The sequence below is a fragment of the Acomys russatus genome, chromosome 8, assembly GCF_903995435.1.
Source record: "Acomys russatus chromosome 8, mAcoRus1.1, whole genome shotgun sequence".
Lineage (NCBI taxonomy): Eukaryota > Metazoa > Chordata > Mammalia > Rodentia > Muridae > Acomys > Acomys russatus.
In genome coordinates this window covers 10,784,574-10,807,246 of record NC_067144.1, presented here as the reverse complement: position 1 = coordinate 10,807,246, position 22,673 = coordinate 10,784,574, and the positions used below count along the sequence as shown (strand labels likewise).

Sequence of the window (22,673 nt, the reverse complement as noted above, 5' to 3'; positions counted from 1 at the left end):
TATAATGATGGAGCAGACCAAGACTTACAAAGAGCTTTGGTTCTAAAGAGGTTCTAGCCTTAGCTGTTGTTGTGAGCTTGCTCAGTCTTCCCAGCCTGGGTGTGAGGGGCTGGAACTAGTTTTGAAGATTCTGCTCAGATACAACAGCCTCTGGCCTCTCTTCCTACGGACCTACAATCAAGGCATTCTATAACTACAAAATGTAGTTTTCCAGAGAAAACCAAAAGTTGGGTAAAAGTGTAAAAAAGTCACACTGGCCTGAGGTCAGAAGAAGCAAGGGTGAATTACAAGGGGAAAAAAAAAAACCCACACCAAATGGGCCTTTATTCTAAAACCTAAGGATTGCTAAACAGATGTCAAATAACTTTAGTGTAGCATTAAGAACCAATGCCTATGGGACAGGAGGGAGTGGAATTTAGTAAAAGGATTCAATTTGTCCTCTCATGAGATTTGAGCTTGTATGGGCATGCTAATGGAAACATAACTTCTTCTTAAACAGTATAAAGCCCATATAACAAGTTGAATCATAGCAACTCAGTTTAAAAATCTATCTTCCATAAAGCCTATGATCATGAAGGGACTACAAAGGGTTAGATAAACAAATAAACAAACAAACATACAAACAAACTCATGCACAAGTGAAAAGCAAGCAGAGAAAAAACAGAATGGGTGACTAAAGAAGCAATTAAGCCAGGTGCGGTGGTTTACACCTGTGGTCCCAGCACTCTAGGAAGAAGAGGCAGGCAGGTCTCTATGAGCTCAAGGCCAGCCTGGTCTATAAAGTGAGTCCAGGGCAACCAACCCTACACAGAGCAACCCTGTCTCAAGGAAGGAAAAACAAATAAAAAGAAGCAATTAAACTGAAAATATTTTATTGCCAACTTATAGAAAGCATATTGCTTCCCCCACCAATTTTCATTCTATTCTTTAAAAAAAAAAATTATTCCTTACCAGCATAAAACTGGTACTAGGTTTTAGAAAGGAAATCACAGGCTATTATAGGTACTTCCTAAGTTGATTTATTTTTCTCAAATGATTGCAAGGAAATAAGATTTTCATTTTTCTTTGTCTACTCATTCCTTCTTTTGGAGATTTGCATGAAAATAAAAGCTGAAAAAAAATCTCAGTTGAACACTGTAGGAACTGGAAAACGTGCATGGATTCATGTCAATCATCTGGGAGACATGCGTATGTCATGCTATAACGGCATAATTGAGCCAAACATCTGTATTTTGCAAAGATCTCATTTTGCAGTCTGTTAGCTCTCCATGCACAAGCTAATCACAGCTGTGAGATACCAACTCAAAACCATGCACATGATTGTTTCAAATGAACACCCAGGGAGCTGTGCAGATAATTCCTCACTATTCATCTTTACTCTTCCTGTAAAAATAGTGAAAGTAAGTCCCTGAACATTTTTAGATCCTTTTTTGCTAGCACAACTTTAGCATGTATTTTCTTTTCAGATGGAATAGACCGCTCCATAAAGAATAGATAATAAAAACTCCTTTTGGGGCAGTTCAAGCCAATCAATCAGCTGCCTGTGAAAAACTCCTCACACAGAGATACAGGGTCTGATTTTTCATCTATACAGTGTAAACAAACACAGATAGCAGGAGAGCCTGGCTAGAATCAAGTCACTTTGTTAATAAAGTCTGTAAAGCAAAGATAGTAGACTATTTCCTTTCTCTTTTAATCTACAGAAGCTTCCTTAAATGGTCCCATTAATTTATACAATCCTGATAGTTGCAAAGCTTTCTTAATATTGCAAAGGTATTTTGATTAGGAATTCGCCATTTAATGCAAATTACAGGAAGGCAGGAATTCCATCCTTCTTGTCTCCATTTTAAAGTCAAGTAATGTAGTGTGCATTTGCTATCTAAGCAGAAATGCTTCACTTGTCATAGGACAAAAGAGCTCTAAGTTCTAAGATCCTGACTTTAGGACTTTTTTATACTCATGTCCTATCTCTGTAGAATACACACATTAGCTTTCTGATGAGCCCAGCAAACAGAAATTCCACTACAACGAACACTAAAAGATAAACAATGTATTTACCTCTAAGAGTGGTTGGCAAGCTCTATAGGGTGGCTCCTGAGCTTCCAACGGTTTTACACTTCTAAACATGGAGTAAGATAGCAATCATGACAAAAGAAAATGATATGAAATACAAGTTTCAGACTCTATAATAAGGTATTCATATGACAGCCAACCTCATTCATTTATGGTATCTACTATTCTGATACAATCATAAGACTGATGGGCTACAAGAGATCATCTGCACCAAGATGCCTAAAATACCTAATTCTCTTGCTTTACAGGAAAATGAAATGCTTACCAGTCCCTGTGCCAAATAGTTCTTTTCCATTAACCAGAAGTAATTTATGATCAACTTCTCTAAGGAAGAAACTCTTCCCAATACCCCTTCAGTCAACTGTGTTTTACTTTGTATTCCTTTGATCCCTTTTTAGTCAAAGTGGACTAAATCCAGTCTCTACTTGACTCTCTTAACACATATTGATGTTGGGTATACAAAGGAAAGAACTCCTGTGGCCAGCAGTGAGAAGTCTGTGTGTTCTGATTTTCCTTTGGGGTACTCTGTGTCTCCAAGAAACCACCCGACTGAATTTTGTGATTGGCCTCCCATACAAATGATAGAGCTATGAACCGCAAACCCATCATGTTAGACGTGATAAGACATTTTCCTAGTCAAAAAGGATCTTAAGTGCCCAACAGCTCTGGGTTATAAAGGGAGCACGCTTATCGCTGAGTCTTCTGCTGCTCACCACTCGGAAGTTGCCTATGACTAGTAGAGGCGTTGCCTAGCCTCCTTAGCAACACTGATGCTGATTTAAAAAGAAGGGTTAGGAGCCCCTTTCATTACAATTTCCATAGTGGTAGACAGTAAAATCAGAAAATAACCATTATTTATCGTTTACTTGCATTTCTATTTTAAAGATTATCTTTAATCAAACCTTATACTACTGCAATAAATTACTACTATAACTTAAAAAAAAAAAACCTCTCTTCTCAGAGAAGGTACTTTTTATTATCATTTCTTTTTGGCTTGAAAGGTTGAGGGTTTGAAAGTTCTCAAGTAGATCAACACCGTAGTTTAGACATTTATCTACTTGAGACTGCCTGGCATCTTTGCCTGCACTGACAAACAATGTATTAAACTCCCAAGTGACTGTACTTAAGTACCAAAAGATAAGTATAAGCAGGGCTCTGATTGGCCAATCTACCATCCTTTCAGAAGAGCCATTCTCTTCTTGTTAGTCACAAAACAATTAACATCATCAGAATGCCAAGTAGGAAGGTGAAACTTAACATACGAAAAGATTGGATGCATATGCTAATAAGGTTGCAAAATCTTTCCCATTTATTTGGAAGTGTGTTCCTGGAAGACAGTCTAGAGCCAACATGCTAAAACATAGGAACTTGATAGGACTGTGTCCTGCAGTGGGACATCCTTCGTGGACAGGGCTAGGTCTCAGAATCCTTGTCAATGGAGCAGGGAAACAATTCACCTCCTTGTAGGAAAACCTCCTTGATATTCCTTCTCTAAAGCAGTACTGGAAACAGGATTGTGTACATCCTAAGAGATACACAAACCAATCCTCTGGGATGAGTGAAGGATTTTGAAATAGTCATTGTTGTTACAATAGAGCATTAGTAAGTATTAGTGTCTGCTTGGGGCTCATAATAGAACACAAACAAAACTCCCCCAAAGAAAAGTCACGAGACACACAGAAGGGAAAACCGAAGAAGCACCACACCAGTTCATCTAAACTATTATGGACTATATGTAGTCTTACGATGTCTACAGCTGATGATAACGAACAGCCAACAGTCACCCTTTGATCATGCCTCCTGAAAGGACAGCGGCACACTCACTGTTTCTGAAGTAAGTGCTGGTGCTGCTGCTGCTGCTGCTGCCTGTAGGTTTCGATCGTGTGCTGAGGAAGGTACTGCATGAGCTCCAGGGACTCTTTGATCTTCAACAACATTTCATAAGTCTCGCGACCTCTCACCTACGCAAAAGCCAGAAAAACGGGGAAAGATGAAGAGCCGCAATCAGTCAGCTCTCCTCATTTGAGGATTGCGTATTGGCAAATGCACCTCCCTCCCCCCCGCCCCCCGCCGCCCCCGACCGCCAACCCCTTCCCCCCGCCCCCGACCGCCACCCCCTCCCCACACACATACAGTTGTAACCTGAACAGCAAGATAGCTGCCACTTTTTGGCTAGTTATAGACACACAGGCACAGAGGAGGTGATTCATCTGCGCATGCTCCCAGCTGAAGGTGACCAGGGAGAGGTCAGCTTTCATGCTGTGAACCAGTGTTGTTTTTGTTTTGGCCATAGAATTTATATCTTTGTGTTTTCTGTTGATGACTTTGCTATATAAAAGGGGCTCCAAACTAAAATGCAGGTTACTACCCCTGTTTGCAAAACGGCAGTGCTGTGCCAAAGGGAAAGAATGCTTCCTGTTAGATAAACCTTATCCAAGCACTAGCTACCTACCATGCTCCTGACTGTGAGCTCAGTCTAGATGAGTCTACAACATACATGAAACATGATACCTTTAAACAAAGTCAATCCATTTATCTACTGAAACCCTGGGACCAGAGATCCATAGGAAGCCAATACTACCGGTCCCCTAAGACCCAGGATTCAGTCTCAGCTACAACTTTATATAAAACATAACGGCCATAAGCAATGAGCCATCTTTGGGATGACAAAAGTTTTCACGGGGAATAAGGTATGCTTCTCTTTTTAAGATAGCTTCCCTACAGCTTTAAATACAAACAGAAGGATGGGCTAGAATGAAGCCAGCAGCCACTTGGATAACTTTTGAGGCCCTGGGAGTGAGTGCACAAGGCATTCAGGGCCTTATGCGTTTGAGCACAAAAGACAGAACAAACCCACTGTTTCCTCCGCTGTTGTTAGCCTCGTTCTCATCTCTTGCTCTAAGAAGCCCACCCTGTTTTAGGGCCTCTGCTCCCCAAGCTTGCTCCTTTGCTTGTGTGCCCTTAGCTCTACTGAATATTTCATCACCTTGCACCTATGTCCTCAATAGAGGGTGAACGCTTTGGAGGTAAGAGTTGTTTGGTACTTCTTCCGGTGGCTTAGGATCCAGTCTATTGGTCATGCACTCAACATGAGTTGATCACATGGTTTTTTCATCCCATAGGGTCGATTTTGTTTAACTTGTCATTACTTTTAGGCACAGTTCATCACAGTTACTCCTCCAAGCATGCACTGGGATTCCTATGGACCATTAGTTTAGCAGGTACAATGTTTTACCTAAAGGTCACAGCTTGGTTTCTATATGGAGCTTTAGAAACAAGGCTGAGAGCCTCAGATGATTTCCTGTCAGATTTCTCCTAGGGGCCAGGGCTGGGAAGGCCAGGAAGGGAGCATGCACACCCAAACCTGTTGAGCAGCTCAAGCTCCAATCCTGGGGCAGTAGCTAAGCCACAGTTCCTGGCAATGCCACCCGTGTCAGCTTGGAGGGCATCAGGGTTGCACCCATCACCAGTATTTTACAAAGCTTAAGAAGAGCAGCAATAGCCACTGATTATGGCAAAAAACCATAACCTAATAAAGTGACCTCTTTAGTGGCCCTGTGGAAGCGAAGGACAGTCTTGCAGAAGAATTGGGCCAAGCCATCTGGCTCTTCACATATGACTGTAGATTTTTGCCTTGTTGGCTTCCTTTACAGCACTCTCTAAAAGAAAACACGTGCTCCCTGCACATAGAAATGATTAACGTTTAAAGAGATGGATGTGCTGGTGGCCCTGAGCTGACTGTTGCTGTGGTCGACATGTATCCCCTAATCCTAGTGCACCCCAAAACAAGAACAGTTAGTTGGTGTATTACCACCTTTCTGAACTTTTTACAAAAAAAGGTTCAGGGATGGCAATGCTCTGCCAAAAAGTTCTATTACTCACAAATAATGGCATGTGAGTTAACTTCAAATATTTGGTTGAAAATGCTCTATTATAGCCGGGCATGGTGGCACAGGCCTTTAATCCCAGCACTCAGGAGGCAGAGGCCGATGGACTGCTGTGAATTCGAAGCCAGCCTGGTGTACAAAGCGAGTCCAGGACAGACAAGGTAACACAGAGATACAAAACAAAACAAAACAAAACAACCAACCAAAGAAAGGTTGGGGGAGGGGGGAAACACTCTATTACAAGGGTAGCTTTGACAGAATGGGGGAGTAAATAGAAGCACTCACAAGATGAGTATATTCCAAAGGACCAGATAGTTTCAGGATTCAAAAAGAAAAAATATTTTTTGCTTTATTTTATACTTCCTTCTGTCAGTATGATTGAATGTGTTTTCCTTCTCTACGTTTTGTATGTTTAACCCCTAAATTCTGAAGTATTGGCAGGGTTATTTAGGTTGCAGAGGTAGTGCCTTGATGGGTGGGATGGATTAGCATGCTTGTAAAAGATTGCCCAAGGAGTTACCTATCTTTCTATCCTGTGAAAAGCAATGTGCAGCTGATGGTCACATCTCAGAAGTCAGAACCTGACCAGGGGCACCTTGATGTTGGACCTCCCAACCCTCGGCACTGGGAGAAACACAGGGCTGTGGTTCACAAGCTACCAAGCTACCTGGTCGTAGTTACTTTGTTGTTTTAGCCCCAGCTGAGTGTGAGAGAGAGTCCTTTCCCTGTTGCCCCAGGTCACCAGGTGATGATGACCATCTAATAAATGCACACTCAAGGAAGGCTCAATGAAGCAACCGTGAGAATGCAAGGGTGACTCACTGGTAAGTACAGCAGTTCGTCATCTGGGGACCTTCGCTTCTTGATGGAAGTCATCTGGATGCCGTGTGTGTTCTGACGGAAAGCTGGAGGAAGGAAAACACAAGGTTCACCCTGGGGAGTGACTGAAGCGACGCTGTAGTGAATCTGATATTTAAGGCTACGTACTAAACAGAAACAACTCAGCCACCTGTGAGAGGAAGGACATTTGTGCTAAGTACCATCTAATCGGAGCTAATCGCTTTGTATACAATAAGGTAGGAAGGAGCTAGAAAAGAGCAATCAAAAACACAACCCTGGGATGCTGAGGGGCATTCTGACTGCGCGCTGTCTGCTTGTGTCTATGAAAAGCTGTGAAGAAGAAGAGAAAGCAGCTTTCTTTTTTCTTTTTCTCTTCTTTTTTTTTTTTTCTTCTTTTTTGAAATTTTATGTTTCAGATCGTTCATCTCCTAAGGACTTAAGTGAATGGAACAGTGACTACATTGGTAATAGCAAAATGGGGGAATTAACAGAATTACCAAGTGATAAATCAATAAAGGTTTTTCATTAGAATCTCTAATCAGCCAGGACCCAGGGTGTGAAAATGATCTTTCCACCAAAATTCAGACATTCCTTTCTTACTACTATAAACCACCAAATTGTTGGTAATAGCATACCCAGGATATGACGCTCTATGCTTTATGCTGGCTGCAGGTGCCAGAGTGGAGTCACAGTGGGGGGTATGCCTATAGGACACATTCAAGCTGGGTGAGGGGGACTGAGAGACTCTATCAACAAAACAAAACAACAAAAAAAGCATATTGTTCTCAACAGTTGGGAGTCAGTGGTGACAGGCTCTCCTATAAATAACAATTCACGGTTTTAAATTCACCTCACTTCTAATAGATAATAAGATTAAGGCCATCTCACAAAAGACGGTGGCATGATAAACTCCAACGTACCTGTTGAAGAATATACATGCATGTTTTTGCCTGGAATTCCAGGACACGGATACTGAACGGGGTGAGTTGATGTGAGTTCAAAGCCAGCCTGACATACACAGAGATTTCCAGGTCAGGCTGGGGCAAAGAGTGAAGTCATTTCCCCTCCTCAGAAAACCTAAACTAACTTGTTTCAGTGCCATTAGGCTAACACTGATGCAAAGTGAGTTCTAGAATATTTCTCTCCAAGTCTGCAGCCCATGTGGAGCAGTCAGTGGTTTGCACATGTTGCCAGCTGTCCTCTAGGACCCTGTGCAGGTTACTGAGGCTGGAGGCATACACCACAGGTTGTGCAAACCCCTTCCAATGGGAGCATCTCTGTTCCCACAATTTTCTTTTTAAACTATGGACTTCTTGAAATCTCCCATTAAAATATTTAATTAACAAGAATCCAAGTTTAAGAACAAACGATAAGGTAGCTGAAGCCTCATTCTGGTAAACAGGTGAAGTCAAGGCTCAGGGAGACTACATCCACATTTCCCTGGATGATGCTTAAGGAAATACGTTCTCAGATAGCACTGCTCCATAGGGCCCTGAGGAGAACGGGTAGCACTTTAGCCTCTTGCTGAGCAGCTGAAAGATAAAGGGACACCTGTAGCTTTATGTAGCATTTGACTCAGGTAGAGGACTTAGAAAACAAAACACTGGATGTCTCTGAGCTACCCTGAGAATGTGCCAACTTTCTAGATGTTGCTGACACTTGCAGAAGTAGAAGGCAGATTCGGAGGAATCTTATACCAAGATCCTGTACCGAGGATGTAGCTTAAGCAAGCAGTAGCGTGCTCCGGGGTGTGGTCCAACGCAGTCCCTCCACTTGTGCTAGCCATACTCCTACTTGCCCTAAAGACCTGTGGTCACACTCACTGCTAAACCCCATAGCTGTCCTCACACAGCCTTCCTAATATTTATCTGCAGAGCCCTGTATCCGGAGAAGACTCAACCCTGCCCCGCCTGGCCACTACATCTACTTACGGCGCTTCGTACCATCACCGTTCTTTGCACTGTCCGAAACTTGCTGCTTTCTGATGCTGTCTTCATCCGCCTTCCTGTCTCTTCCTGGGCAAGCACAAATCCGGGCCTCAAAGCACCGTCGGCCCAGGACTTGCCCACTGGAAATTAAAGAACAACAGCAGGCTAAAGTTACAGGTGTCCAAGTCCCTTGGAATTCTCCCACTCTTTTTTTCCTGATGCTTGCCATCTTAATGGCACCCTCATCACCCTCCAGCATGGCTGCTTGGAGCAAGCACCCAGAAGCACCTGGCAGAACGGGAAAGTGCCTGTGTGCGGCAAGCAACATAAATAAAGAACATTCCATTTGTTCTGCAAAGAACCCCCAAGCCATTAGCTGAACAGCTGTATTTGGCTACATATTTTGAAGGAAACTTGAGTTAAGCCAGGGGGATGTCCCTGGATAAAATCCCCCTTGGGCAGCTCAGACTTCTCAAGGAAACTGTTAAATGCTTTGGGGCCACATGAAAACAAACACTGTCTATCAAACAATTCCAGTCAAATGTCAAGAATTCAGGTCTGAAATGACTTGTATGCCGCCTTGGCTCTTTCCCGCCCCCCTCCTCTGACCCACCCTTCTCTGTCTCTACTTTCTCAGATCTTTTAGTGTTTACAGTGGGTTTACAGCACAAAGCACTAGATCTGGGCCTTCTCATTATGCAGGCAAAGGGAATGGGAAAAAAAAATAAAAAAATAAAAGGACACAGGATTTTCCACTTTGTCCCCTGCCTGTGGTTGCTTCTGAGTATAGTCCCCCACATGCCACTTACTCTCTGGTTTCCAAAGTCACAATGATTAAAATTGGACGGCGGTTCATTCCTCCGACACAGCTGCTGTTGCACATGAAATTGTACAGGACTGTCGTGAATTCGGTGCCAACCTGAGCCAGGAGAAAAAGAAACACATATGCCCATGTGCGATGTGGCATGTGCCAGTGACGCCATCAACTGAAGCTTTTGCTCTCAGTTCTGCTTTCACGCACTCTGATCTAATGGCGTGTTTTCTTCTGGGAAGGGTTGTCTTCTAACCCACTAGAGAGCCCACTCTGTCTTGATCACTAAAACACTGCGAACTAAAAATCGCAACAGCGGAACAAGGCAGAGTCCACTGGCTCACTGCTCTTTTGCAGCCTGACCCAAGTTACTCACTTTAGTTTATGCCATCCAGATACCTTTGGAAAAGGAGAGCTTTAAAGAAAATGCTAAAATTAGCATCAGCTCTCCAGGGTTTGAATTTACATCCTCATGAAGAATATCCTGGAGCCGAACCATCCTCCGAATTAAATCATCTCAATCCTTAATTTATGCACAAGGTATAGGAAGCCCAGAGTTGGTGAGTTACACGCCAAAGAGCCCATAGCTAGCCAGTCAACCCCAGCAGACTGGCTTCGTTACTCCTGTAGTCCGCTACTGTTTACTCTCTGCCACTCTATTCTGCTTTTCACAACACATTTGTAAATGTACCATCTGTTCAGGCAAACGTCAGCTAAATAATGTGCTGTAGCTTCTCCCATTTACAGTCTACTGTTAAAAAAAAAAAAAAAAAACCACATCTGGCATTTGTTTACACCCACTATTAATTCCTTGTCATCTAGGTAAAACCATGCTTCATAAAAAAGTAGCTTGCAGCCTCGCTCTCTATGGTGACGAGGGCAACATGGTTAGAGGCCTCATTACCAAACTAATACAGTGCACACCCAAGACTTAGATTTTTCTTTTTTACAGAACATGGAAGGGTGTTTTGCACACATGGTATATGTGCACCGTGTGTGTGTGTGTGTGTGTGTGTGTGTGTGTGTGTGTGTGTGTGTGTGAGAGAGAGAGAGAGAGAGAGAGAGAGAGAGAGAGAGAGAGAGAGAGAGAGAGAGCACTCGTGTGGTGCTCCTGCAGTTCAGAGAGGACATTAGATCCTCTGGAACAGTGTGTGTTGGTGAGTGGAGTTGGAAACTGAACCAAGGTCTTTTGGAAAAGCAGCAAGTACTCTTAACTGCTGAGTCATCTCTCCAGACCCATATTTAGGATCCTCAAAGGGGTGACGAGGGAACAAGGGATATTAAAAGAATGCTTTGGAAGTATTTGGTGACAAGGGTGAACACGGTGATAAATGCTAGATCCTGCATATTGCTTAATGTGTGCTCTCTCCACCGCCCTGCTAGCCCAGCTGCAGGGGCTGCCTCTGCCCTGTTCGCTTGCTCACCTGTGGCGGCTCGTAAGGGACCAATACACTCTGCCTTCCCGTGATAGGATCTTCTACATACTGGGCATGGCTGTTCCCTTCGACGCGAATCAGGTGACTAGGAGGGGCTATCTGTCCTGTGGGTCAGAAAAAGACAAGGCAGTTAGTTTACACACCCTAATCATAAAGACTGTGAGATGAAATGGCACGAAAGGAATGATGGTGGCCTATGAAACCATCTGTGAGGAAACACGCATTCTTGAGAGAACAACAGATCTTGTTGCCAGTGTCGAACATGGATGGCACCTGGCATTTCACACGAACACAAAGAGCTTTATGATGATCAATGATTTTATGCTCTGCAGCTCAAGGTTAGCCATCCATGCTTCCATACAACTCAATGCCACATCGCTGACTTCATCTATTGCATGGGATTTTCCCAGTTTTCTTTTGAAATGGAAAACTGACAAACAAATAAGAAAGTATAGTCTAGGACTTTTGACTGGCAATAATACTAAATGAAAAGTAGAAGCAAATGGCTGAGCATATAGCCCAGTGATAGAACACATGCCTACCACACTCAAGGCCCTGGGTTCAAGCCCCACCCTGGAAGACAAGACAAGCTGAACACCAAAAGGCAGTGAGGACTGGCTGCCTTGGAGTTTTGTTTTTTCTTTCTTTCTTTCTTTCTTTCTTTCTTTCTTTTTTTTTCCTCCTAAAGCTAAAGATTTAGCTTTAAAGATAAGAACCTCTCTGGCTTTCTGGCTTTACTATCTTGAAAGAGTCACAGGTTGGAGACCAGAAAAGGAGGCAGGTTTTACAAAGATCCCAGGCACTGTAGTAAGATTGTGATGCTTGGCAATGGTCCAAAAGACCACTTGGGGACCATGTCTCAGAACACTTGGGGACCATAAAGCCGTTGTCACCCTGTGGCTATGAAGTCCCACTCTATGAAAACTATTGAATAAAAAAGTGAAAAACTAAGCATAGTGTCCGGAGCACTGTTTATTTTGATTAGAACAATATTGTGTGAAAAATTAAGGAAACCTCCAAAGTACTGTCATTCTGATGGAACACAGGCATTTAGGCAAACTGAGGATGGAGCCTGCCTGGGTGGGATATTTTCTGTGGCATTCTGTTAGGCACAAAGTGCGACACAAACAGACGGATGGTGCAGCCATGCAGGCAAAGCTAGAAATGACCATGTGACTTGGTCAGAGAGCTTAGCTGTGCTTTCTTTTGCCTTTTGGATCTTTGCCCCTCCTCTTTCTTCCATGAAATTTTCATGCACTCTTTGGTGTCCTGTTGTCATACATCCCAACTACCTTTCTGCGTTTACCCTGGCGGTGTTTTCTGTGACGTGGTCTAACTCCCAACCCCTGCTGCACTCACAACACTCTAAGGAGGCCTTTCTATGTCTGCTACTCTTTTCTTTTCGTTTCCCTTCATGAAATGGGAACTCGCGATCTCCGTGGACCCTGGGAAACACTCACCTCTTCTATGACAGTGTTGTTGGATTTGGGGCTCAGAATACAGGTCTACACAAGGACACAGAACTTAAAGGGAGTCCCAGTGGCCCCTCCTGGATATCTGTCCCTCTTCCTACTATGCATTTGCTCTGTATCTTTTTTATTTATTTCTCGCACCCATTATTTGCCATTTTTATTTGTTCATTATATCAGTTCTTTTATGCTCCCTATTTTGGTCTTCTTAGCCTTCAAGTCCTCTAAATTTGAAATATCACTTTGGGAAAGGTACCCACGTCAAGGTATGTGATACCCACCACAACTACCATGCTGTTCTGTTTATATCTTCTCATTTGGAAAAGCAACTTAATAAGTAGTCCAATTACTGGGAAAACTACTCATTTATTTATTATTCTTAGTCTGAAATCAGAACCACATCTTTACCATCAAGGAGCTTGATTGGACAGTAATAGAATCTCAGAATCCCACTGTTCTTACCCTCATTGAACTCGCGGCTCAGCTCATGGTTAGGGCACCGTTTCACAACCTCAGTGACATGCTCCGCTTTCTTGTAGACAGGCATAGCACGAATGACAGCACCTTGTGGGGGTGGGGTCATCACCTTGATCTGGATGGGGCACGTCTTTGCAATTTGGCAGTACAGCTTCTTCAGTTCGGTGGAATACTGTTTAGAGAAGAGAGGGGCCCACGGGTGGGAGAGAGAACCAGTATGAGATATTACTACAAATCAGAAGAAGAAAAATACAACCACTTTGAAAGCCTTTCTAGCTACATGCTAAATTCTGGCTACTACATATGTAGTAATAGAAAGTTATATTTATTAATTAAATTGATAACATTTGCTACTTTAAAATTTTGTTTCTAAGACCTAGTGGATTTATACTATTATTTCCTAAGTGTTCTCGTTATCTCTCTCTGTCTCTCTGTCTCTCTGTCTCTGTCTCTGTCTCTGTCTCTCTCTGGTATTTTGTTGTTGTTTTTAATAAAGTGTCACTATATGGCACTGGGAACTCACAGAGATCTGCTTAACTCTACCTCCAAAGTGCTGGGAGTAAAGGCCTGCACCACAATGCTTGGCCTTTCCGGCCTTATCTTTAGGATGAGAACATTTAAGTTCACAGGGGTTTAAAAAAATATATGACTTTTTTTCAAAGGGCCCAAGGTGTTGGCAATTGACAGCTCCTAGCAAAGGGGGAGTCAGTTTTTCATAGGGGTGTGGCCTCTGGTAGGTGGACCATGCTCCACAGTAGCCTCCACACTCAAGTATATTTTATCTGTACAAATTGAACTGTGAGAAAGAGAGACAGAGAGAGAGAGAGAGAGAGAGAGAGAGAGAGACAGACAGACAGACAGACAGACAGAACAGGAAATTGGGTAAGGAGGAGAGGGTAGATCCAGAAGGAGTTGGGGGAGGGGGAGTGAATATGATTTATGATTAAAACATCATATGAAGCTCCAGAAAAAACTATTTTTGAGCATAATAACACCAGAAACAACTTCATAGGTTACCGGAAATAAACAGAAAACCATGTTTCAAGCTCCATGGTTAGTGAACTATAATTTCCCTTATCCTTATAAGAGATTCATAAGAATTAGAGTTTATGTAACATGTTTTTAAGATGGAGTGTCTAGCAAAGACTGAGCAGATTTTGTCTGAGATCCATAGCTAAAAGCTGTGCCTTTAAACAAAGGCTTCCCGTAGGCTCACTGCTTATTGTCTAGTTCTGTATGTAGTGAGAGAGACCTCACACAGAAACCGGAAGGAAGCCTTTGGTCCCGCTCACCCAAATGGCCGGCAGAATAGGAAGCAAGCAAGCCAAGGCTTCAATGGGAGGTGATGCAGCCTTGCAGATCTGTTCAGTCCTGAGTGAGTGAGATTTTCCTTCCTACTCATTTGTTCTTCAGAAAGGACATGTTCCCTGGTGAGCTGTTTGAGAACTGGCAAAATGCCAAAGGGGGGAAAAAGTCCTATCCTGCATTGCCTCCTCTTGCTATCTCTGAATCAGAAAAAAAATCACCTTTTTTCTGATCATCACCCCACATTAACCTTATCCGGCCAGCTCCCTGGGTCAAAGCCCCAACCGTTGCATTCCTGCTCACTCCAGTTCTGAGGTGAAGCCACCCAGGCTCTAGTGATCATAGCCAAGAGAGGCCACCTAGTAACAACTATCCAAACAGAGGGTAAACACCACAGGTTATGGGTCTAAGCTGGCAGCATCCTCCTCCCAGGCAGAAGGAGACAGAAGGGCAGAGCCAGAACCACAAAGAGATTCACTTTTGATATGACCCACCCCAAATCTAACTAAAGGACACCACCTACCCCAAAAACCATGTAAACGGCTGAACTGCTTCCTTCTGAGACAATATTTATTTAAATAATACTTTGTTTTCTTCTGATGATTTCAGCATATGAAACTTTCAATTAAAATTTCCTAGTGCTAGGAGAGTATTTCAAAATCAGTCCTTCATGCCCACAGGCTAAGGATTAAACACAGTAAAAAAGCTTTTTCATGGCTTCAACTAAAAGAAGCATGCCAAAAATCAACTACAGAAATAAGTTTCTTCTTGGGGAATGCTGAATGAAATGTACATGAATATTTTTGCTCTTGGGTTCTTAAATGATGATTTTACAGAAACGGCCTGTTGGGGCATAGTAAGAACTTACTTTTGTGGAGCGCTCAAAAGAAGTCAGCAAATCTATTTGTGTTTTAGTTGCAAGAATTAGTTACATAATCCTTCCCTGTGCTTCAGAAAACAAAAGGAACCTCAGGAAACATGGCTAGAAAATAAGTCAGCTAACTGGAGGTAACTGAGGTCTCTTTGCAAGCAGGTAAGGACTGTAAGAAAAAAGAATAACGTTCGGAATGGGACGGGTTCCTAAGAGCGGCAAGCCTCAGTAGTAATTAATGTACTATGAATCAAGCTGCAAAGACTAAAGTGGCCAAAAAAAAAAAAAAGTACTAGGAAAAGTTTAGGGGCCAGGATGCATGCCAGCTGTCACCACCATGTTTGCCTCGCTTAACTCCCCAGCACTATAGAAACTGGATATGGAGTCAGGATTAGGATAATCAAGACTTTAAAGTCATCCTTGAGTTTGAGGTCAGACTAGGATATATGAAACAATTGTTTCAAGAAGGAAGGAAGGGAGGATGGGCTGGAGAGAGGGAAGGAAGGAGGGAGGGAGGGAAGGAGGGAGGGAGGGAAGGAGGGAGGGAGGGAAGGAAGGAGGGAGGGGAGGAAGGAGAGAGGGAAGGAAGGAGGGAGGGAGGGAAGGAAGGAGAAAAGGAAGGAAGGAAGAAGTTGAAGCCTCATCAAGCACAGATGCTTATTCATCCTTGGGGAGGTAGGTGGGGCACCTAGCTGCTGATTTTAAATAATGAGTATTGGTATTAGAAAGTGAATTTTCTCTTTAAACCATAAAGAAGGGATTCCCTAGTCTCTTATTTGAGCACCTGGGGTGATTGGATTCAGTACCCGGGTAGTTTAGGTATTACAAAGGGGAGAAAGTTCATGAGGCATTTAGCGTGAACACCAGCCACAGGGAATGAAGCTTGTGCTCCATGACCAACACCAACACTTGTGCAGAACCCATTAACATCTGTGCTGACCAGGGAATTGACTTCCAAGCCTAGTTTGAGTGGGATTTAACCAACAGTTGACTGTGCCACAAACTTAGAAAATCATGTTTGGTATTTAGAGCTAATTGAATTCAGAATTGCAGATAACAGATAATGGACCTCCCTCATTGTCATCATCATCATCAGTTTTGTAGATAAGATAAGGCACAGAGAGGCCTTGCCTGAGGACACACAGGCAATGCATAGCTCCATGTCCATTCCGTTTTACAGCAACTCGTCATTTTATTCTCTCCTGAAAGGTGAAAACATTGTACTTTTAAGAGTTCCTTATTTACAGCATCAAGACTCTTTTATGAATGAACTTCAAATGTATACAGTTACCAGTGACATTATTATGGAGGGCAAACAGGTCTTGTTACTGGTTACAGAATTACTCTTTATTTTTCACTGACTACAGTTGTTGCCCAAAGAAAGCATGTTACAGTTTTGAAAAAACAAAACAAAACAAAACTCTGGGCTAGGAGGAAGGCTACCTAGGCTTTCTGTTAGTACTGTTGGCCAGTGTGACTCTGAGGAACGCAAGGGTTAGCAGTTGCATTGTAATGTGGCTTGCTGAGGGCTCTATAAGGGCCTTTGTAATCTGGCCTACCTACCTACCTCTCATCCTTCTAAAGCCCAGCCCTTCCCTCCTGCACTTTTGTCAGCCTGTGTTTTACTAATAAAAACTTTTCTATTTGTTTGTTTGTTTGACCTATTTGTTTCGACGCGTATGAGTGTTTTGTCTGTACGTATATATGTGTACCATGTTCATGACTGGTGCCTGCAGAAATTGCAAGAGGCCCTCAGTTTGACTCTTCTGAAATGAGTTACAGAAGGTTGTGAGCTACCATATGTGTTCTGGGCACCTAAACCCAGGTCCTCTGCAAGACCAACATGTCCTCCACCACAAGTCACCAAGCCACCTCTCCTGCCTCTGATGCAAAGTTTTCAACACAAACTCATCCATCGATCCCCACAATTCAAGTGTGCTATTCCCTATCTGGTACACGCTGGCTTTCCCTTGCTTCTCTATGTCACTCCGGGGCAATTTAGAGCTCTCCAGATAGCTCTTCAACTGCTGGTGATGAGTCTTTCCTATTTGACTAAATCAAAATATCTGACCGAGGCCCAGCCACATCGTGTTGATTGCTTCTGGTTTAACCAGGCCTGCAACACAGAAAGCAAAGGAATGGAGGGGCCGGGCCAGGTCCTTCTTTGAAAGGCCAAGTCTCCATCACTCCATTTTCTTCCCTGTTGCCAAATTAAATCTGTGATGACATTATGATTTTTTTTTTTTTTGATTCTCCAGTTCGAAACTCAGTCTCTCTGGCCTATCATGCATGAATAATTCCTAGACTTGGCCACCCCCTCTACCCCTTACCAAACAGCCTTGCCGTCTCTTCCAGCTTTCCAGGCTTATGCAAGATTGCAGAAATGGGAAGTGGATTCACGTCAATACTTTTAAAGCACTTTGGTGATTCACATAGGCAAAGACTGCAATTTGGACACATACAGTGTTTTTCAATATGATTCTTTGCTTCTGTGATCTCCAAGATTCATCTCTAACTTGCTCTTCAACCCTGGCTTGAGGTTTTTGAACTCTAAAGCCTACTTTAAGCTTAATTTCTTCCTTTTTCTTTTTCCGTTCCTTTTTTTTTTTTTTTTTTCCATGTAGGTCTCTTGTTTCAATCAGCTTTACTGATGTATAATTTTCTGTAAACTGTAGCAGTTTAAAAGTGTTTCAGTTGGTGACTTTTGAAAAAGGTACAGAGTTGCACAATCACAGTCACATTCCTGATAGAGAATAGCTTCAGTTTTTTTCCAAAGAAACTGCGTCTGTTGTTACGGTCCTTCCAACCTCTGGCCCCAAGCAATCATCTGCTTGCTTTTTGTTCATATTGTTTCACATTTGTGGAATTCCATAGGAATGGGCAGACATACTAATGAGTCTTGTAATGAGACTTTTGAAAACTGTGCATGGTTTTGCATAGGTCAGCATTCTGTCTTATCTAGGAGTGGGATTCTGCTATTTATAACTTCTCTATTTCCAGTTTTCTCTACTATGGATAAATTGTGTACTGTGAAGACATGAATTTATGTTTTCTTAAATAACTGATTTTTCTGTGTTGAGCATGTACTGAGGGACCTTGATGACTTTACTTATTGGTTCTAGAGGCTTACAATTTTCTACACAGACAAATCTTGTCAACTGAAAATATAGTCTTATTTCTACCAAAGAATAATTATGTAAGCCAGAAAGACCTGCCATTAGCCTTTGGGACATCACTATTTTTCCTTGTACATAGACATTTAAATAAACTGGAAACCAAAAACCTTAAACCGGTGGTTTAATGTATCATGCCCATATTTTAACTTTGAAACATAAGTTCAGTTTCTTTTGCACCATATAAATATCTACTATTCCACTTTTATTTTACTCACATCTCAGTATTTATCTCAAGACATGAGAGCATCTTTACTTTTTTTTGTATTTTGAGAGAGCCTCTTTGCTGTGTTTGCTGCTGTGTGGAAAGTTTCCTTCCCACAGTGAGATATGTGGCACTATAATTCACTACTGATCTAACTCTTCTGCATTCCAAATAATGTGGTTCCTTACACCGTTCACATCCATTTTAACAGGTCCCTCTCATCTCAGCCTGCTGGCTTGGCTTTATTAGTTTTTCTTCAATGGCTTATTGCCTATATTTTGTCAAAGTTGTGCTGAAGCCACCTTTTTTTTCCCCCTTAAGAGTTCTTAAGATATTTTCTTTGACTCTTTTAATTGGCTCTCTTTAGTTAACTTCGGTTTTTCCCTCCAGAGCCAGAACTTGCTTTCACTGTCACCCAAGAATATCCAAGATATAGTCAGAGCTAATGTTTGTGTCTCTTCTTATTTTTTCTATTCGCGAAAGCTTGCATGGCGGCCTAAAGACACAGGGGATAAACAGAAGAGGCAGGACTTAAATCTGGTCTTTTGACTTCTAATCCAGTAATTGTTGCCCATGATTGTTTGTCAGACAAGAGTCTGTTTCCTGGCTTTGGAACTGGGTCCTTCTCTCTTTCACAACAAAACTGCTTTATTTAATGCCAGTGCTGCCTTATGTTATTTTATTTTTATCCAACCGGCATTAAATCAAACTTTTCCCAATTTGCTGTTGACCCTGTGGGTGACTGCACATCAGGGGCCCTATGATAAAGCCAGCTCATGCATTCAGCTTGGTTTTAGAAAGGGGGAGAAACAAGTAACTGGTATTGGTTTGGTTAGCTTCTTTTGTCCTAAATAATAGCATTTCTTGATGCTCTGTGCGTACTTTTTATGATGAAGGCAAGATTGTACTTTGTTACATCCAAATGCTTTCTCCTATCTGTCCACCTTTTAATTCCTCTTCTCTGCCCTAATTTGGCTTCTGACTACTTCCTGCCTGAATAGCTGCTGCTGAGTGGCAACTTCTGTCTTTAAGATCGCTCTCACGGTCAACTTTTTCTTTTCTACTTTCACTGACAGCATTTACTTCTTTTTCCCTCTTACTCACATTCAAGCCACCAGCAAGCACATCTGCAAAGCTGATTTAAATGCATCAGGAAACACGGTTCTCTTTTTTTTTTTTTTTTTTTTTTTTCAATCTACCACTAACTAACTCAAGCAGCTCCATCCATGTTCCCACACTCAAACATAGTGTATTCAGTTAGCAACTGAAAAGAGAGAGGAAGAGGAACTGATATAGAAGGGGAAATTTTTAAAACTTTATCTGTAATATTTTGCTTAATGGAAACACGTGAAGCGACATAAAATGCTAAGATGTTGGCAACTGCTTGGGTATGGTAACTCGCTGGCTTTTTCTGTCTTTAATTTTCACAGTGTTTTCTGCTGAACTGAGTGATACACAACTATATTCCTGACTCTCAGGACATAGAAACAGGTGGATGGCAGGTTCAAGCCAGATTGGGATACCCAAGGGCTCTGTTAAAAAAAGCAGCAAACAAGAATACCTCTTAATTATGATGCTTAATTTTAGTTGTCAACTTGATTAGATTAAGAAGCCCCTAGATTAGTAGCTCCCACCTCAGCTGCTTCTGAGGACACTGCGATGTCTCAATAGAACAAGAAGGCTCTGGTCTAGAGAGTTCTGAAGGCGTGGAGGGATGTGAAATCTGAGTGGACCATTGGCAGATGTGGCAGTGTGGAAGGTAGGATGTGTTTGGAAGCAATAGGTTACTGGGGTTGTGACCTTGGGGGTGGCAGGTGGGGGGTAGGCACTGTATCTAGCCCTGGTCCTTTCCTATCATTGATATGCTGTTTCCTGCCCACTACGCTGTAGAGGTTCCACTACACAGTACCTGCCATGATGGCAAGAAACCTCTGAAACCATGAATTAATCTTTCTTTCTTTCAAATGTTTCTGCCATGCACTTGGTCATAGTAACAATTAAAATGACTAACACTATATGGTGTATGTGCGTGTGTGTGTGCGCGCGCGCACGCATGTGCGCATGCACACACGTGCATATGTGTGCACGAGGAAAACACCCAGAGACTTGTACTTTCTATTGAGCTAAGTCTCTCAACCCCTAGTTTATATTTTTCTTCTGTAAAGATTGGATGAGTATCAGTAACCTGTAAAACCGTAACAGACCGGTGATTTCAGAAGCCATGGAACACAGAATATGCCAGAGTCGAGAAATGTTATATTTTGTTCAAACTGTCTTCTCCCTTTAATTTTCAAATATAAAATAGCCATAGGGAGGTAAAGCTTATTCATTAATTCAACAAATATGGGTTGAGCACATTCTCCGTACCAGGCTCAGTCTTGTACTGATACCCTTTCCCGTCAAGGGTGTTGGTTTAAAGGAAACGAGTATTCAATTAGTTCTACAACTTTAATCCAAATGCTGAAGAAAGAGCAGAGGAAACAGAGGTAGAAAGGACAGGATGGTCCATTGCATCAGGAGGCACTCAGAAGCTAATCTATACGGTCAGGGAGTAGACTCAGATGCCCCCACTCTTATAAGGAACTATGTACGTAACACATCAGATTCTAGTTACAGAGTCTCCATAGGAAAACCAGCAGGGCTCTCCATAGGAAAACCAGCAGGGCGTCTTTCAGGCTGGCCCTTGCTTCTTCTGTCTCCATCCCTCAGCCACCCTACCTCAAGGCACCTTGAGCTTCTGATAACTTTGCTAAGATTTTCTTAGAAAGTCAACTCGGGAGGTTTTGAGCAATAAGATCAGACTATTTGGTTTATCTACTAGAGTTTCAGGGGAGAAGCAGATGGCCCAGAGAGGAGACGGTGGGTGGCAGGCCGACTTCCATTTGCAGGCCAATGGTCTTCCTTGAGGATCACACAGCTTTAGAGCAGAGGCCTAGGGTTGGACTGTTCCGCTTGATAACAGGGAATTTAAGGAAACACAGAGTTATAAAAACACACGACTGCAAGAACTAGTAAGATGCTGAGAGGTCATATTTTTAAAACATCATCAACTCCCAGCAGGGCTACAAGGACACTGCTATTTGCTTTGGTGTTACACGTCCATTTTCATTTTGTCTAGGAACTGCACTTTTATTCCCTAAATGTAAGCATATTTTTCAGACTGGACTCAAAAGTAACTGTAACATAAAATGTCTACCTTGCAGTGAACAGCCTACATCCCCCGGGGCCTTGGGATGAGTCAGCTGCTTTCCACTGAGCTTGCTGTGTGCTTACTTGAGGCGGTGAGCTAGTGCAGGTGTGGCTGTCTGTGAGAGTCTTAATATGGAATCCTACAACCAAATGCTGTGATAGAGAAAACATGGGGGAAAACAAAGAAAGCTCGTATGAAATAATTTGGTCCTAAAGGTGAAAATGAATGACTTCTCCAAGAAAAATCACAACCATGCAATGCCTTAAGTTGGTGTAGGCAAGTCATGTGATTCCCAGAGACCTCAAGTTAGTCACCCAGATGGAGAAATAAGGGGACGTGGCGATCTTACAGCAGTGTCCAATTTATTATTACAAATATTATTATTATTATTATTATTATTATTATTATTATTATTATTGTTGTTGTTGTTGTTGTTGTTGTTGTGTGTTTTTGATGTATGTATGGGGCTCCGCTCATACTTGCCATAGTATGCATGTGTAGTCAGAGGACAACCTCATGAAATCAGCTCTCTTCTTCTACCTTTGCATGGATTCAGGGGACAGAACTGAGGTCACAGTTTGAACAGGTGCTGCCTCTGCCCACTGTCTGACCACCCCACGCACAACAGCTCCCTGACATTGGGTCAATATATTCTCACACACAAAGCTCAGGCCTGAGACCTTTATGAGTGATTACAAAAATTGGCTTAAAATAATAGCATACTATTTTAAGGACGTTCACACATTTTGTTGGACTGCATGTAGGCTGTGGTTTTGACAGGACTGCCAGTGGTTATCCTACTTTGAATATGTTCTAATTGGTGGTAGATCTCAGAGGAACGCTGTCCCCAGGTTCACACGCCTCAAGGGACATTTAAACATGAGATAGAATGTTGGCATAATCTTTCTTTAGAAACACGCAAAAGAACAGAAATTTGCGTGCATGTAGATACACAAGCAGGCAGATTTGATTCTAATTTCTGTTATGCAGTGGCTCTGGGTCAAGAAT

The 22,673-nt window shown here is 42.4% G+C and overlaps 1 protein-coding gene across 5 annotated transcripts in view; it reads right to left on the bottom strand.

Moving 5' to 3' along the window:
• Positions 1 to 22,673, bottom strand: part of Tp63 (tumor protein p63) — a 199,040-nt gene that overhangs the window by 14,475 nt on the left and 161,892 nt on the right. For 3 of the 5 annotated variants that reach the window (XM_051150792.1, XM_051150789.1, XM_051150791.1), the window contains exons 5-10: positions 12,907 to 13,093; positions 10,964 to 11,079; positions 9,538 to 9,647; positions 8,732 to 8,868; positions 6,783 to 6,865; positions 3,898 to 4,034 (exon numbers count right to left, since the gene is read on the bottom strand). In XM_051150792.1, coding sequence (XP_051006749.1) covers positions 3,898 to 4,034; positions 6,783 to 6,865; positions 8,732 to 8,868; positions 9,538 to 9,647; positions 10,964 to 11,079; positions 12,907 to 13,093 — 770 coding nt within the window. The remainder of the gene's footprint in view (positions 1 to 3,897; positions 4,035 to 6,782; positions 6,866 to 8,731; positions 8,869 to 9,537; positions 9,648 to 10,963; positions 11,080 to 12,906; positions 13,094 to 22,673) is intronic. The other 2 variants (XM_051150793.1, XM_051150790.1) reach the window with 1 other exon arrangement.